The sequence below is a fragment of the Gnatocerus cornutus genome, chromosome 4 (genome assembly GCF_029298725.1).
Source record: "Gnatocerus cornutus isolate USDA-ARS CGAHR chromosome 4, icGnaCorn1.1, whole genome shotgun sequence".
Classification (NCBI taxonomy): Eukaryota; Metazoa; Arthropoda; class Insecta; order Coleoptera; family Tenebrionidae; genus Gnatocerus; species Gnatocerus cornutus.
This window is the reverse complement of record NC_142236.1, coordinates 1,072,644-1,091,566: the sequence shown is the minus strand read 5'-3', so window position 1 is coordinate 1,091,566 and position 18,923 is coordinate 1,072,644. Positions and strand designations below refer to the sequence as shown.

The window sequence follows — 18,923 nt, the reverse complement described above, 5'->3', positions numbered from 1 at the left end:
TCTTCCAACAATGCCGTTTTGGGTCTTAACAATGCCCATAAATTTCCTTGGAACGTAATATCACGATGCGTGTAGAGTGTCATTTGGACAGAAAGAATTTTCCTAGACCCAGACAATAGATGCACGAACGATACAAGTGATTTATAATGTGCATCGACTAAGTTTCGTGACCATTATTTGTCGCTTCTTAATGGGTCATCTGATGGCACGACAGAATGATAAAGGTCTTAATATAAACTGTAATTAAAAGTGTGACTAATTCCATTGTTGTCAAATTGTAACAAAGGCAACCCCACAAAGAAAAGTAACGATCGTATTCCTCGTCTCTGTGAACATATCAATTTATTATTCTTTTTAAAAAAGCCATCGGTGAGAGCCTCGCACCGAGCTATAAAACTTGAAAATTGTAAAAAATTAAAGTCTTTATTGCGTACACATTACTTGGGCTCTATGAAAAACAGTTTGAGTTTTTATTACGGAACTTGTTAGTATTTCGCTCGGCATCCCCGGCGAGACCTGAAACAGTCGCATATTTTACGTCATATTTTAATTAAAGTAGGATTTGTACAGACTTGAGCTGGAAGGAATGTGGAGAAGACAATGAACTAGACGGTGCTTTAGTTTGACTCTCCCGAGAGGCACATTGTCCGTGCACAGCCGATATACAGCCCACCGACCTTACCGGCTCTCGTAATTCACCAACGAGCTCGCTCAATATCGATCACTGGAATGGAACGTCTGACTCACTTAAGTATAGACGTAGACGCAACGTATGTAAACACGCTGCTTTGGTATTTATGGCGCCATCAACGGCGCACAGCGTCGCTTTTCGCGAAATTAACAGCTGAGATTGTACATTATGTAAAAAGCGAGCGGAAGCGGAAGTGGGAGCTTTTTTTCAACACATCTCACTGACTGTGTGTTTCTTCTTTCGATTCATGCTTGTGGTTTAATAAAGGCATTTTGCGCACTGTGTACACAAATAGTTTTAAAGGAGATGGACTCAAACTTGGAGATTTTATCGTTTTTATTGCTAAACGTAGGTGCATGAGCTATGGAAATTTTTCAACATGAAAAATAACGTGGCATAGGTCAACTTGCATAAAAACGTGAGTGCAGGAACATTTGCCACAGTCAAAAAGTACTCCGTCAAAGTCATTTTCGGTTCTTATCTCATCAATTTTCAACAGTGTGACACATAAAACGAATCTATTTAATATAAACTATCTAAATCCTGAAATTTTTAGAAAACACTCCAAGAACGTGACCGCAAAATTAATTATGCATTTAGTTCCACCCCAAATATTCCTTAGAAAGTCTCTCGAATTTTTACCCAAATCAATTAGCCCAGACGTTGCATTTTTAATAAGAGGAAAATTTGAAAGTTTTGCCCCTGTTTCATTTTTAATTATAATCGAGCTTTCACCACACCACCTTTTTAAGGACACCGATTTTATTTCTCCGATTCCCGCATATATCCAAGGACAATGATCTCTTTACAAATCCATCTTTTTCTCAGAGTCAATAAAGAAGCCCATCCATCTAGCTCTGGTGGATTGAGTTTCGCATTACATAAAAAAATTGGTAAAAATTGTGATATTTGGTGTATGCGCCGGGAGAAAATCAGACTACACTCACTAGAATTGTAATGTTTTATTTCCACAATAAATTAAAACGGTAGACACTCTTATTTATGTGTTTCAAGGTCAGGCTTATCACTCGTTAATCACTCAACCGTATCTCACATCGTAAATTTTCGTTTATAATTTTAGAACTGTTCATGTGCAAATACACGTGTACTTCATTTCATTATCATAATTTCTAAATTTACATAATTTTAATGATGTGGCCGGGTTGCCCTCAAAAATGTTTCACAGAATTACCACCCAATTCATTTCAACCGGTCCTGTTTCTTTAATGATTAATTACGTAAGCTCGTTAACGGGAATTTTGTAGACATACGTAATTAAGGAACATGCAAGTCAATAAAATGGGCCATAAAGCAATTCCGTTGATAAGGATAAATAAGAGCTGAGTAAATTTGGAGGAATTAAATCTTTTGTTATTCGTACAATAAAGAGATTGCAGCTTTTGAACAAGCCCTCTTTCAGTTAGTTTTGAAGTACTGAAACAAGTTATGGCTGTTTTCAGAAGGATTAACGTTTCGTTTCATAGAAGGGCTTTCAGCGCAGTTTTGATGTAAAGCCTTTAGAGGAATGGAAGATATTCGAGTCAGCTGTTACCTGCGACTCGGTGTAAGCGGCCATTGTGAGCAGGAATTTGTTAGGTCTTTGTCCCTTATGTCGTTTGCATAAGGTACGGTCACATTTTAATGATACTTTATTTGTCATGTTTTCATAAAAAGGACAGCAAAATGGGGCGGTAAAACTTGCATTCCTCCGTTTTTAATTTAGCGAAAAATGGTGGAAGCGCCAAATGTCGTTTCATTAACAATATCAATAATTCAAATTTAATTTCGCCAAACGCAATCCATATCGAAAATTAATCGGCTTAGCTCGGACTGTATTGGAAGCGACGCACTTAATAAAAGAGGATAAGATCGGGGAAGTAATGATAATTCACGTCGGTGTAACACATTTTAGCTTCATAAAACTGTCACTGCTTTAGCGTAATCCAAACACATTTCCGTTTGCTGGAACAAAAGTAAACTGGAATACAAAATAAATTATCTGGTAAATCTTCAATTACACAATGTAAAAGGTTAACAGTATAAAAGAGTCGAATTTACAGCGACAATAAGACAAACAGCAGAACGCTTTAGGCGAGTGAGTGTGTAGTTGCCTGAAGAGGGCGTTTATGTGCATGAGGAATGTAATATCGTATGATTCAGACAAAACCGGAGTCGTTCGTCTGCTTTGTGACAGACGACACCGGAATAAATGACTTGCAACTTGGCGCTAGACGAGTTTTTGCTCAAATTTTCGAGCTTCAAGTGATCGTTAACTTTGTATGGAAACTAATTATCGTGGAATCGAATTGGCCTATCTATAAAACTAGTTGCTCGATGAATAACGCCCGTGTTTACGAAAATAGGTGGTTGGAACTTTTCGCTCGTGCTTAAAACGATAATAACAGTCGAATGGAATCGAAACGTTGGAATAATATTACAGGTTATATGGACAAAGTTGCAGGATTAGTGGTGTTGGAGGTTTTATGGCTCAGTCTGGAGGAGGTCGGCGTTAAATGTCGCAAGGAATATCCATGGTGTACCCACATACAGTCCGCAACTAAAATATTGCCGGCGTTTCCCGATTCGTTTCATGCCTCACGAAACGCTAAATAGTTTAAGGATTAGGGCACTAATCTAGCTCGAGTGCGACGACAAAGAAACTAGCGTTAATGTTGCATTAATGTCGCACAATTGCCAGAAAATTTCGAGTGATATTAACTCTGCTTTACTGAATTAGGTTCAGCAAGGTATCGTCGGGGAAACACAGAGGTCGTTAACTGGAAAAGGGTTTAGGGATAATCCCGAGATTGTTTAAGCTCGAGGTTTTTATGTTATTGAAATGAACTCTTGGAAATTATCAACTAAAATTGAGCGTGCATTAAAATTTCTCGCAACAAAAGCAGTCATTAACTCTTAATTTTTAACTGTAATGGCAATCTAGCATTAAATGAATAATCGATAGAAAGCAACACAAAGTTGTTACAAATGTCACAGCAACGCGTGGAATTATTAAGTAGATAACAACTATAATAAAATTTGTACAACATAAATCATTGTCAAAATGAAATATAAATATGGGATCTAAATGGCTCGTAAAAACTATAATTAAATAATGCGATTAGTGACCTCCGCGCTCATGAACAGGTGCAAATAAATCCTTTATTTGAGTGCGATATTTTCCTCATTAAATTTTCAGACGATCAAGCTACCCTACTTCCGTCGAGTGACCGTGCACAAATTTAAATTTTCATGTTCCTTATGTTCCCGAAATTAATCTGACACGAACACACGAGTGCAGATCGATACATTCTCGAGTGTCTCCTCTCATAGAATTCCGGAATAAAGTAGTCAAAGTATGAAGTCGGTGCCAACGGTAAATTAAGTGAGCTTGGCAGCGGTCAAATTGAAAAGTTTAGCGAGCAGACGGAATTCGAAATTTGTTTTCCCGGAAGAATTTCAGGTATAAACTTGTCCAACCGGTCGTGCTGGATAACCAGTGGATCGTTCATAAAGATTAAAAAAATATCAGAGAGGAAGCGGCATTCTCTGGAAAAACACACAAACATTAATGTCGTTCTAAAGCGGTCTTGTTGCAATATTTTACATTGTTGTCTGTACAAACATTTTTGTTCCTGCTTTTGCTTTAATCTCCCGCTGCAGAACAAGCTAATGTGTTCCGCATATGTAGCTTTTATTTTCGCTAAAGTATTATTAGCTTTAATGGTTTCTCAGTTATTACGGCAAAGCTGCTATAATACCACCATGTCTCTGGAGGGGTGTTTGGTTCTTACACATTATCCCAATTTTTTTATATGTGGACGACGCTTCGGTTTTCCTCCACGTTCCAAATTAAGAAGCTTTTCCTTTACCAAGAGAATTGTACAATGTATAAGGGCCACCCCAGCTCCTTCAACAGTAAACTTAGAGCATACTTAGCGAATACAAGAGGTTTTAATCTTGCCTAATGGTGCAGGAGCCTCTCTTAAACTAGGTCATAGACCGTGGACAATCCCCACTTTTGAATCGCAAAAAAACGAGATGCACTCGTCGCCCCGTTTATTAACAGTCGCAATCGGCAAAGAGGAAGCTGTTGATATTTCGTGCAAAATCAATATTTGCAAGTAAATCTCTTCGTGTTGGTCCATGACTAACAACCACTGCACCTGTGCACATCCTCTCAGCAGCAAATTATCGATTCTCTTTGTGGTCTGCTCAAACTCCGATAGTAATTGTCGAACAACTTAATGGAAAGCACTTAAAAAATAATTTTGTATTATCCCATAAAAGGTAGCGCGAAACCAAGCATCGAAGCATATCGAGCTCAACCCGTTTCCCCAAAGTTCGTTTTAGCGTTGCCACTCGGGGCAATCAGCGGTCATTTCCCATGTTAATTCCCAGATTTATAACGGGAGAGGACAACTTCAACCCTGCATTCTAATTTACCAATTTAGAGGGGCATTGTGTTGGGGCAGATTGAACTACGAATGGCTTGAAAGCTTTTAATAGCGGAAATGTGGCAAAAACAGAGCGAGGATGAAAATAGTTAGAATTCGTTGTCGTTTGCTCCACCAAAAAGCGTTTTAAAATTTCTCCCGTTTTTACTCTTCGAAATCGATCTCCTTCAATCGCTACCCCAGAGTCAATCATCAGCCCCTTTGCTTTTCCTTTTCAATAGTTTGGTGGTGCTCGTGGAGAATGTTTTTTTTTATGTTTTTCCCATTTGCTGCGTCATTAAGAGTCATGACACATCATAACACGCCCCCAACACTTACTTTAGCAGCTGTCGGGCGTTATCAGATACAAAAATCACATAATTAAAACCTAGTTTTTGTTAGCTTTGAAGGTACTCACGTGAGCTAATTGGTCGTATATAGTAGATTTTGTTATACGGCAGAAAAGTGGTAGTTTTTGTCGAGCAATTAAATCGCAGTAGCAAGACGAAGCGTAGCGTATGCAAAATTGCGAGATAACAAAGCCACTTTTCGGCCAAATAACAAATACTACTTTTTCTCCAAACGTTAGACTCATATAAACATGGATGGCTATGCATGTAGTTCTCATTGATGACATTTACAAAATACAAAATAGTAACCGTCACAAAAAGAACTTTTTCTGCCTAGACAGAAAAAGTGTTTTTATGTCAAGGAGCGCTTTTCATTACTTAGAACAAAATTGCCTACTTTTCTGCCTAAAAATGACTAAAAAATAGTGACTTTTTGTGACGTTTGGAGAAAAAACTTTTTTTTTCGACTTGAAAGTGGAACGCGTTGTAAATCGTCTACAGTTTGGGGAATTGACACCCGATGCATGGAATTAAATTTAATAGAAAGTGGGGGACACCGAGCGAGAAAGAGATTCTTGCATTCTTTCATTCTCACACACATCAAGAAACATGAATTTTCGGTGAGTCCAAGACCGATTAATGGACAAATAGATGAGCGCAACAAAGAAAACCATAATTGCCATTGGAGCGAGGAAGATAAAAATAATTTACCCCCATCAGCGCGAATGCATGCGTCGTGGCATTGTTTTATCATTTTTGGCAAGACGAGGTGTTAACATGATTGCTCCTTTAGTAATTCTTCGCTATTAGAGGGATTTGGTCCTTCGAATGCAAAATGCAACAATTTTATTTTTTTATGAGTAATGATAGGCATTGTATTTCTCAATGAATTTGAGTTACAATTTTCGAGAACTTTGTCGCTAGGATGCATTGAGGGGAGTAATGCCACCCACTGACACTACTCCTCTCCCACTTCTTATTAAAATTGTTCCCATTCATCGGGTATCAATTCCCCAAACTGTATATGCAGCCCTCTAAGTTTTCCGCATATTACCATATCGCCGTCGTTCTTTCAAAAATTATGTGCCCGTTCCACATATGCGGAACGGAATCAAAGCGATAATACATGTACATATGGAACTTCACGTGCATGTACGCATTGTCGTTAGCATAACCGAGTGAATTTGAATGAGATAAATACCGCATTTATGCATCGGCTGTACACCAGAATGGTACCGAATGAAGCATGACTTCAATTTATGTTAGAATTTGAAATTTGCTTCCCCGGATGTAGCCTCTTATCAGGATGTAATAAAGTACACATGCGTCGTAGTAATAATAATGGAACAAAGGTCCTGATTTATCCACAATGCCTTTGGCTAAACAATTTGCAACATCAGAGGAAGGGGTAAAAACTAAGTGCATAAGTGCGTGGGAAGTCACAAATCGATATAAAAAGGGATGTTATCAGGGCCGTACTTAATACCATCAGCCCACATTTTTTTCACCATTATCTTGCATTACCAGATCACCAAATGTCATGTTTGTCCCCTGTTCGACATCTTCATTCACGGTCTCTATGTAAATGTTACAAATTATTCAAGAATTCTACAGAATTTGTATCAGATAACGCACTAGTATCATAAATATTCATCGAACCTGCTTGCTCTTTCCCAAGCTTTGGTTATTCAATGGAACCAAATAGTGCGTCAGGTATTGTGTGTTTTCCATTGAAAACTTTCTATTGATTCGTCTGCACAAAACAAGGCGACATTGTGACCATATTTTCAGTTAAGTGACGGAAAATGTGTCGAATTCAATCAATTCTAGTTTTCGAATTCTAAACATTACACCTTTTGTTCTCGTATCGAGAAATCTACGAAATTTCGTGCGTGACGTATTCGGGCTTTTTGTAAATGAAAGCACAGGCAAATCATTTTTGATAGCGTCGTAACTCATTAATAATTGTGCAGAGTCAACGATAGGGGAGTTGAAACGTTGATTTTGACATGTGGATTCTTCTTCTTTGGATGACTCATGTTTATACCCTCGAGCAAAATGGAGCACAGAAATCTCCCCTGTCCAGGAATTTAATTTCCTTGCATTTCTCCTATTTACTCCAACTTTTTGTTGCGTCGCTTTGTTGGACAATTTTCTTTTTTATCAAAGCAGCCTCCCGGTGCTTCTCTTTTGCCCCTGCGCATCTCCGAATTCATCAAAGCACCGAAGTGTGACCGTAAACCGACAAAACAATGCTTCCAGTATTGATCAAAAAAGAGGAATTCCTCAACGGGTCAACATTTTGATTGCCTCTTTCAGACCGATGCAACTTAAGACGACGCCATCCTCGTTTTGTATCTCAAGAGTAAGCACGTGAGCCGACGCTTGAGGCCTCCAAACTATGTTATATCGACTTTATAACTTAGCTATCGTGTTTCTGTAATGCGATTTAGTTGTTAGCGGTTCTACCCAAGGCCGACATGGTGGCCCGTCATTTTTTGTTAATATTAAAACTGACTCCGATATGTTCGAGTTGGCAAACTTGGGCTAAGTAGAGATATTAGAGGGAATAATAAATTTCGGACAAAGTTCTAAGAGGATTCGTGCGCACGCAAATCCTTAATCTCCCATTGACATTTTTTACAAAACTCATCGACGGTTCGGATAATTCACACGTTTCACGGGGGGGAAAAAATTGAAAACATGCCAATGGAGAAGATTTATGACTGTAAATCTGGATTATTAAGTAAACACAGACGAGGCGCCGAGCGGGAAAATTTTTCCATAAGTTAAGATTAAAAAGTTTTTAAGACGATAGTTAAACAAAAACGGGAGCTTCGAATAAGTATTATTGATTCCGGTCCTGTTCTGTTAATCTAGAGGGAGATGGGCAAAAACAACCGCAAGGGTCAACAAACACGGCCATTCGGGACGCTGCTAAACAAAGAAGTAGAACCAAAGTTTTCTACTTAATTTTTTTGCCACAATCTGACCACTATTGGATTTAATTATGTAGCCAAAACTGGTTGATGCTTATCTGCTGCCCGTGGCTTGAAGTCAAACAGATGGAAATGTATTCATAAAAGTTGAATGCAGAAAATTTTGCGTTCCACTTGATCATTTTCAATCCGGAAAACCTGAGGATGTATGGTTAGGTTACACTTGTCACTCACTGTCAGCTTCTCTCTTTAATTAGATTTCTTGCAGATTATAAAAACTCAATTGCTTCTTTCATTATGAGGCGTTTAAATGAAGAGTGGCGGTTTAATGCCATCTGACGGTTATTAAAAGCAACATTTGCATATTTAGTGTGGCTTGACATCGAAACTTTTTGATTTTAGTTGAGACCGTGCATGGCCAGCAATTATAATCATTTTGGTCGACTCTTACAGTTTGTGTGAAGAAAGTCAACAAGTAGAGACCAGCAGTAAAAATATTATCACAAGCCATCAGCTCTTTTCCTAGAACATTTTCCGCTTTATCGCTCACGATCTAAGATATAGTACTTGGCGGCATTAATGATAACATTCTTGGCAGGACACAAAAGTCTTATTGTTCCATGGAAGCAATCAGTGTTGGCCGTCTTCGGACCGTCGTGTTCGAGCCATATAGTCGCCGTTTGGCAGCGACGTGCCATGCTTTACAACAAAATTTCGCAGTGGTGCCAACTGTTTAACTTTCCGACGATGAGGTTCAGAAACTGAATAAATACCGGAGCTAAAATTTCAAAACTTTGCAATAACAGATGCTGGATGCTGGATTATGAAAAGCAACCGAAATAGAATATTACGAATTGCCCCTTGTGCGCCACCCTTTAAAAATGCATGTTGACGTCATCTTCCGGAGCTGGAAAGAACAAGATCGCGTTGGCGAAGGTTATTCTATTAAAAATAAGTGTGTATTCCCTCGTGGTCCGGCGTCATTGTTCGAAAACAAACTCTTGCTTCACTTGAAACTGTTCTATTTATTTCACACGTGTTTTACTCGAAAATCGTTAATTTTATTTATTAATCCTCTTTCGGTTTACATTTCTCACGAGCATCTTCACACAAATTTATCCACCACTGTATGCTCTCCCGTGTTTAATGTATGCTCGAATATTCATGAAGTGGCTTCCTTAAGACGATAAATTGTAACCAGCGTGTGCAAAAACACGTTTTAAGAAACCCACTTGATTAACTACATTAGAGAAAATGTGTCTCAGGTGCGTTGGAGATCGCAATCAAGCTAATAGATTAGTTCCAGCAATTTGCGGTTCACACTCTTCTTTTTAGCCTCGAGATGAATGTCGTCGATTGGTCTTAGGAGATAACGAGGATGTGATAACGTTTTGAAATTACACCAAATAATGACGGTCCGTTTCTCATAGTGGCTGTTATCTCCATTTCTAGTTGAATTCATTCGTCTGCTTTCACTGCGCTGATTGATGTAGCTTTGAATGATACAGATCATTCGGTCCAATGTCCATTAAGGGTATTAATTTCCATGCTAATAGGTCATAATCATGCTAATATTGCAATATTGCATTAGTTAAGAGATGCATGTATCAATAGCTGATTAATCGATAATTAGCAAGTGGATCGGGGACGCGATAAGTTCAAATCCTCGGGTTTATTGCATGATGGATGGCAGATTCGCCAAGGATACGCCAAAGGCTGGAATATATGCAGGAGATCGCTTAGATTCTGCTGAATATTTGCTTCCGGTTAAAGCTTGATACCTTTAAGATTCATCAGTTGCATTTTTAGATTCTTTTGTCCCGTTGTTGTTAAAATTGGTTTTAGTCTTTGTACCCCCATGATTTGATTTAAATTTTAATTAAACTAATTGCCCGACCCAGTTGCGAATTTAAAATCCTCTGTACAGCGTGCTAGAAATTTGATTAATTCCGCAATACACCGAACGAAAAACTCGTGTGTTATTAATTACAGGCTAATACATTTTGCTGTACAAAACAGCCAATAATCCCCATGAAAGTAACTATTTGTTTCACACGAGCTTTCGTTATCGCAGCAACCATCAACAATTTTTCCCATGTAACAATGAAGTTAAAGCACGCCAGGCGTTGTTAATTGAAAAAATGTAATGTCTTCATACCGCAAAACTAGTGAAAGCGCCGGAAGCTTCTGAAACCGTAATCCCTAATAAAATCCCGGGGTTTTAACCAAATGGTTACATATTAAAACCCAGTTAAATGCCTCATTAAAAGGGTCAACTCCCTATATGTGTTTATCTAGGTCTTCAGATTTCGTCGTGTAATCAAAGTAGGATCTTGTAACAAAAACAGTGGGGATGCGTTAATTTGGTCGGTCGCTACGAAAACATTGACAGCGAAACAAATTGTAAATTTAATTTCCTGTTCTTTGCGCCACACTTGGCGACACAAACGAATGACACTTTCGTGACTTTCTCTGGGTAATTCGCAGTTGTTGCGTGTTGAATAAAAGACAAGAACTGGCATTATCACATATCTATAATATCATTATCTTACACTTAAATAGAGCACGGCCAGCACGATATCTTGAACTAGTCACATGCAGGATGAAAGATAGAGGGATGATTGATACAGTGGCACGAAGGGTGATTTTTAATTAGTGGTTTTAGTGAAAACTATCGTACTGAGGTGACGCCTCTGTCAAGTATGGGAGAACCTAGCGTGACGTTAATTTATATGAGTCACAGTAATTTAGTGTTGGGTGGAATTTTTGGTATATTTATAGGTCGTGAATTTTTTGACTCGCGTCCGATGTTAATCTCTCATTATAGAGCCCTTCCAAGCCCTCCAAGTTTAAGAATTATTATGTGCGATAAGTGACGCTGAAGCCGGAGAGAATGCCACTTGAAAGTCGAAAGTAGTCATCTCAAGATTTGCAAAAATAAAACTAATTCATGAGCTCTAATTGTCATGTAAAAGTTTAATTCCGGTGATCAGGAGAAGCTTTTCCGTGTCACATTAACAATGAACGTTACGATATTAAGCCCGGAGAACGTGGGGATTATGTCGTTTTCGGGTTGTAAAACAATTGAGCTTAATGTGTTACACAACGTAACTAAGATGTAAAGGTGAGCTCGAAAATTTGTCAGTGGAAAAATATTGTGTTTGCGAGATGGAGAGACGTAAAGTTTCTTGCAGAGCCGAGCTCTACTTGAACTATATCCTTTAATGCAATTTATCGATTTCCTCCTTTACACGAAAGGAATACAAGCCGAGAAAAAATAACAGCGTCGAGTGTAAAGGGACTGTTTTGGCATGGAACTCATGACCCGTCACATGTTTCGTTAATATTGGATGGGGTTTTAAAAGAACGTATCGTTCAGTGACACAGAAGCATCAATTTTAGGAGAGGATGCTTTAAACTGGCCGTTTTATTGCCAAACTTAATGTTTCATAAAATTTCGGAGAAGGTCGGAATTTCTTACGTGACGGACGAATTTTGGAAATTCAGTTTTTCAAATGATCACTTTCAAACCACTATTTTCTAAAAACTAATTCTTTTAGGGCCGATTGCAGAAACGTTTATTAAACAACGGATTATAAAATCTTGGATTCAATTTAGTCCTGAACTATATTTTGATCCTATGGCAGAAACGTTGTTTATAGATGAGATTACGTAACTCAGGATAAATCTAAAAATTTATTTAATTTAAAATTATTATTAACCCCAAACAAAAAATGGTTTTCTGCAATCGAATTTGACGTATAATAATCGTAGATTAAAGCTTTAGTCTTGAACTAAAAATTTAATCCGCGATTCTGCAATCGTGCCTTTAGTTTCTCTTGGGTGCTCGGCTTCTAAATTTCCAAATTTCCACTTCTCAGTGTGATATAACCAGAGCTAGCGTGCACTAGACTAGCAGTTAAACTAATTCGCGTCTGAAATTTCACTCCTTTGAACTCGAGCCCAATCCGCTGATTTCGTCTTGGAGCGATCCAAGACGTGTCGGAAAATCGATCTCATTTTCTCTTGTACGACGCAGGTGAAGTTATCCCGTATCCATTAGCACATTAATGCAACCTGAGCAGATAAAGCTGTACATAGCCGGGAGCAGAGACCGGGCTCTGCTTATCGTGCCTATTATCAGTTTACCGTGAGATGGTGCTCCGGAAGGATATCATTATCAGCTATACAAACCACTGTATTCAGATCGGCGCCATCCAGATTAGGAAAATTCGACGGTGTATACAAAAGCTTCTCCTATTTTTCAACGCGGGGAGAAACTCACTTAATTTTCCTCCGCCGAGGGTTTTAATGGCATCATGTCTAAATATTTGTAGACATAAATTGCAGATTTTAGCGTCGCGAACTTTAACCTCTTCCGAAATGCTAAAACGAGCGATGGGGACTTTTTACGGGTTTTGTGAGATGGGGGCAATCTAAAAGATTGTGTAATCTGTCATCAACGAGCTGAAATATTTCAAGACACTGAAAGCGGAGGACGACATACCTGTCTTGCCTCCCAGTACAAAGAATCGATGGACGATGAATTTTTTACTCCAAACGACGACAATTGATTTGTTGATCTTACGCAGTGTCTCAGCTTTAGCCTTCTCCATTGGTATTATGCAAATTGTAGCAATTTGGTGGCGGGGACCTAATGTTTGCTATGGTTTGTTAATTACTAAATTGCTGGTAAAAGGGCCCCTGTATTGCCGGCCCACTTATGACTACTAAATTGGCGGTTATGTGCCATTGCAGGTATTAACCCTAAGCATTACGAATTAATGCTAATAGGCTAGTTTTCAAAGCAGTGATGAATAAGTAAACTGTCTCTTATCGATTTCAGGATTTTGTATCGTCTTTAAAAAGAAAGGATTTTTATAGGGTTGCAAAATTTTTGAGACGATTGGTACAAATTTCCCCTTAAAAACGAGAATCAATGTTACCGACACGCCTCATAAAAAATTCACTACACCGTCGTACTTCCCTGTCAGGGTGTGTACATTCGCCGCAAATAAAAAGGATTCCGTCCGCAATAGTGTTATTATTCCCAGACTCATTAAACTTTCATTCCATAAGTACAGACATGGTTTTACTACTTCATTGATCATATAATTATACCGCGAGAGTCCAAGGAACTCTAAAGCTGTAAAGTTCTTCCGCGCTAGGTAGTGGGTCAAGCTTTTTGCATCAGAATTTCTTAATTTTTGGAGCGACCACTCCACGTCCTAGCAGCATGCGAGCGAGCCAACAAAAGAATTTACTCTCGCAAAAAAACAATCCGACCGCAATTAAATGAAATTATGACCTCCTAGTGGCCCGTTTGAAATTAATTTAAAAACTTCCAGTTGGAATTCTATGCATATTTGTGTGTTATTAGCGAGCACGTGCATGAAAAGGTCCGTTGTGATTGCAGGTTGCGCATTCCTGACGTACTTCAGCCCGGAAAGTGCCCTCAACGCCCAGAACGCTCTGCATGAGAAACACACGTTGCCAGGGGTAAGTTATCCATGCTCATTACCCACCTGCGCCGCTTTATTCCCCTCACTTTTTACCCCAACGGCTCCCTCTTCGACTTTATGGGGGAAGATGGATGGGGAAACTACTCGGCAAAGCCTTTCTATTTTATTAGACGGTTTATACATGTGTTTCTTTCGTTCCATGTTAGGCTTAACGACCCAGAAATTTGTCTTTTCTTTTTAAAATGGTCCGTAAAAAAACATTATTTTAACGCGGGATGGGATCGTTTTTCTTTGGAATTTTCCTCGTAAATACAATTGCGAGCTTATGGGATCTATTCTGACCACACTCCCGTTTTTTTAGTAATTGAACTTTACCTAGTCTTTAGCGAGTTTTTGGCTCGAAATTGCTAAAACTTCACGAGCTTAATTATTTCTGCTACAATGGATACGAATTGCTCCGCTCTGAGATTTTAAAAATTTATTTATCGGCGTTTCAATGATTGCGCGAAAATTACTTTCATCGATCGCGTTTAATGCCTAAATAAATAGCCTTGAACCCGCCTCTGTCATTTTATTAGGTAATTTCTAAGTAATTGTTAAAGGTAGGTAATATCGAAATAGTAATAATGTTACCGCACGCTATCTGTATATTATGCGTGTGCAAGTAGATCTGCTTGTATTTACTTGTTAAAAAAGCGCTTTTGTCATTCAAGTGCTCGAATTACACTACCGGGTAATTTATCACGTGTAATTTTTTGGGGTGAAATTTCTATAATTTAGGCCCCAATTTTGAAGAGCATTTCCTAAAATGCTATCAAAAATGTGCGTGCAGGCCGAACGCTTTTCCATCCATATGTCACAATTTGAAGGCACGTGTCTCTCCAGAAATAAGTCCTTAAATAAACAAGCAAAGTTGGTTAAGCTCCTGGAGAAAACTCAATTATTTTCGTTGGATATAAATCAAATTTATGACAATAAAACAGGCCAGCAGTAGTTGAATAATCCACGCCCGGAAGTCGCGCTTAAATTGCTGTACTAGCGAATTGAAACCGCAAAACAGATCTTCGACAAAGAGGAAGCACGAGCGATTGGCACACTTGTTGTAATTTATATCTCCACGGACACTTCTTGGCGCATTAAATTTCTTTGTGTCCCGAATATTTAGGGAATTAGTGGTGAGGACACCCAGAGAATGTTTTTATTGCCGCGATAATAATGACTTTGGGAATGACGATGGTATTTTTGCGACGAGAGCGCCTTTTTGGGAAATAATTCAATTCCGAGGGTTGGGTTGGGACGATTTCATTAAGAAAACGTTTTTTCTCCAAAAGTGATCATAAAACAGTAAATAAAACTGTGAAAGACGTCCGAAATGAAAAATGATTGACCGGTTGAGTGGAATTCCTTTGCTCGGCCGCATGCTTGACAATAAAATTTTTGAGCTACTGTTCTCCGCCCGTTCCGCTAATAAATATCTCGTTTTCAGCGTATCCGTAGCAAGCGAGCGACCTTTCAGCGTATTTCAGGTTGTGCGCACATGAAAATCGCGGCGTGGTCTGAAGTTGGGTTATGCTTTACTTCAGACGCGGTAACATAAACAAACATGTCCGCTTTAAACCAAAAAACTCACCGACTTTAGTTCATGTGTGTTCCGTGGCCGTTCAAGGAAGCAGTTTCGGCGTAATTTCGTGGAAAAATTTCGGGGTGTTGTTCCCCCAGTGCAGTGAATCTCACAATATGGATTACGACATGCTCGTTTTTCCCGAACTTTTGGCCTATTATGACACGAGTCTGGTCAGTAGCTATGTAATTTAGTGCGCTGATAATTGCGAACTGGACAGGTTTTGCATTGTTGGGTTGTGGGTTTTGCACTCTTCGTCAATTTTGTTAGGAATTCGAATAATTAAAGTTTGTTTAGATGGGTCTAGTTGTGTTAGTGTAAGCTGATTATATTCTGAGCGGTTTACAATAATATTTGCTTAGGGCCAAATTGTCGGTAATGGCCAAACGGAAGAGACCGCAGCGGATTGTTTTCGAATTTGTCGAATCCCAACGATTTATTTTTTAGAGGCTTTGATACGATGCGTCCTTGTGTAAACTAGTGTTGACTGAACGCAATTTGTATTAATTGGAAACGTGATGGGATAGATGTAAATTTAAATGCATATTGACGACCGCAAAATTGCAATTACATGCAACTGTGGGAACATCTTCAATTAGTGGCGACCAGTTCTAAATCTAGCGCAAATAGCGGCGGGTTTTTATTCAGCTCATGACCATAAAATCTGTTATTCTACGACTGAATTTCGCAATTTTTGCACACTTAATAAACCGCTCCCGAATACCGCAGCTTTCAGTTTCAGTAATCCCAATTTTCCCGTGCTCAAAATCACTTTAAATCTGTACTTTTGAGACAAAATAATTTTCTTAATTTTGAAAACTTATAATAAAATATTCACTGCGCAACAGTAGTTTTTTTCCAAAGATGTAAAAGAAGTTTCTAGATATACAGGGCGTCCTGATTTTTCAAGATCAACTCTAGTTTTCCAAAAAATAGCTACTTTAATGTCAAATTTCAGGCAAAACTAGCTGTAAAAAATTCTGTATTTTAGAAGTTTATTTTGAAAAAGTCCTCAAATTCATTTAAAATTGAAATCGCAAGAATTGGTCTAAAGAAACATGTAAAATTTTATGATTTAGGTAAGACTAAACACCGCACAGGCAAAAATCATTACTCAACAAACAAAATTTCGTCAATTTTTGGAGATTACTGCGATTTTTTTAATGGGACCGTTTTCCAATATTTCGCTTTACGTTGAAAATGTCAATAGATATTAAAAAGAAAAGTTGTTTTGAATAATGTTTTAAATTTTTAGACCAAATTTTAGTCCAAAATTCACATGTAGCTTTTTTTTCCTTTTTAAAATTTTAAATTCGATCAGCAGTTACATTATTGAATTGTTTACTTTTGTTGTGGATGATTCTTTTATTTTTATGTGGTTCCATACCTCTCCAACTGAATTTTTATCATTCACGTTGATTTTTATTGGAAATTTTGAAAAAATCACAAATTAACCATGATATGAGCTTTTTTCATTGCAACTGCCTGTATTTGGTTGCATATGGTTCAGGTTATTTGAGTGCGTAATTTTTAATGGTTCTTAAATAAACTAGAACTAGTTCCAGACTGAACTATCTTGAAACAAACTTTAAAACTCTAGTTTAACTCAATAAGGTCTAAATTATTTCGGAAAAAAAGAAGAATTCAATTTTGTTGGGCTGTGATTCAAAAATCTTGTAAATTTAGTTTTGTAGCTAATTATAAATTAATTCCAACAAGCCCTGATTGATGGCCGTCTCAGGCAATGCACAATTAAAAACGGCTCCAATTCGTCATTGTTGGTTTGACTTTTGTGTTTACAATTCACACTAAGAAACATGTAGACTCCAACCCACAGTGACAGTTTGAATTAATATCCACGAATAAAACACCTTCGTGTATAAAACAAGGTGTAACCTGTCATAATCCGACAGCTTATTAACAGCACGTGTAAATCGAGTGCTTCATGTAAAAATGTTGGTCTTCATTTGGAGTTTTTTGGCGAATTAGTTGTCGCCACCTCTGAGAATGTTATAAAACGGCGAGAGGCCATCAGTTTTCGTCTGCTCGCAAGTTCTAAACCTTTAAGCATTAGTCAAGTTTTCCGGGCATCCATCGCCCAAGTCGCAAAGTTCTTCAGACCAGTATATCTCGAGCAATTTGAGCGTTCACGAAAACTTGTTTCACCGCTCATTCAACTCAAAGATAAAATGAGTCGGTCTAATCTCATCCATTTTTGTCACTCGGATGCAGTTATGGATTCTTATTTATATCTCACAGAATATTAAGCTTTCATGGGAGCCTCTTAACCCCACGCCAAAGTTCTCTCCAAGTGTCTGTGAAGTTAACGTTTCACTTTATAGTTGAAACTTTGCTTTCGGCAAAGTTGCAACGGTTATTGTTGTTTCAGGAAGTTCTAGTTAAAACGCATCCATAGCAAGTGCAGCCAATGAAACGAGAAAATCGTGGAAATTAAATTCAGGAGCGGAGACTCTCTTAAAACCATTAAATCCGATGTAAAATGATTCGTAAAAGCCGAAGCCACAATTCTTTCTTTCCAGTGGTCTTATTTATGACCCGGGGAAAGTTATAGCCTGTCGAAAATAACTCGACGCGTCTGCATTACCGGAATAAATTCAGATAATATTGTACTTGTATTATGATAACACAGCAGATGGCCATTATTGCGCTCGGATGAGCTATGGCCGACATCTCGAAACGTTTCACTTGGAGGAGTGCTCATGTGGATTACGTCATTTATCAAAAAGCACGGATAAAATAAAATTAATGTCCGAATTCAATTCCAGTGGTACAGGATAATGAAACTGCGATGAGAAGATCGAATTCGAGAGAGCTTAATGCCTTTTTTTTCCTCTTCCATCTTTGTTTTTCGCATAATTATGGCGGGCGTGGAAAAATTCCCTCGCTTTCCGGCAATGATCAACATTCTGTTCGCGATGGACGCCTCCGGAGCGATAAAAAGACTGAAATTAAAGCCGCAAAAGAGAAATAAATATGCATCAGCCTTTGGTTAGGTCCGCCAGTTTAAAAATGGATTAGAAGGCGGACCATTGTAAAACCATAGCAGTAATTCGGTACGTGACTGCAAAAGATACAAAAAGTAACTAAAGGGATTATGCGATTAGCGGATACATGTGTACTCTTTATTTCCGCCTCTCTTGTGCCAACAATTTGGAAAATTTAAGACCGCGGCGTAATTAAAATGTAACAAAAATTTATTTGCTTTCATTGTGGAATAACGGGCTTAAAAAACAAAACCGAACCGCGTTATGCCTTTTTTATTATTCCGCTCGCGCGTTTTCGGTTTTATTATTATAAAAGTTCGGGCGAGCTTTATTTATTATTTATTTAATAAAAGCTACCTGGACTTTTGTTGCTTTTTATTTCTCCGGAATGAACTGTTTTAATCTGCTTTTTTATTATTGGA

General features: G+C 38.2%; 1 protein-coding gene across 8 annotated transcripts in view; it reads left to right on the top strand.

Moving 5' to 3' along the window:
* Nucleotides 1–18,923, top strand: part of bru3 (CUGBP Elav-like family member bruno 3) — a 208,415-nt gene that overhangs the window by 11,076 nt on the left and 178,416 nt on the right. For 7 of the 8 annotated variants that reach the window (XM_088034119.1, XM_088034115.1, XM_088034118.1 and 4 more), the window contains exon 2: nt 13,830–13,912. In XM_088034119.1, coding sequence (XP_087890245.1) covers nt 13,830–13,912 — 83 coding nt within the window. Of the gene's footprint in view, nt 1–13,829; nt 13,913–15,460; nt 15,670–18,923 lie in introns of those variants that run through there. The other variant, XM_088034117.1, reaches the window with a different exon arrangement.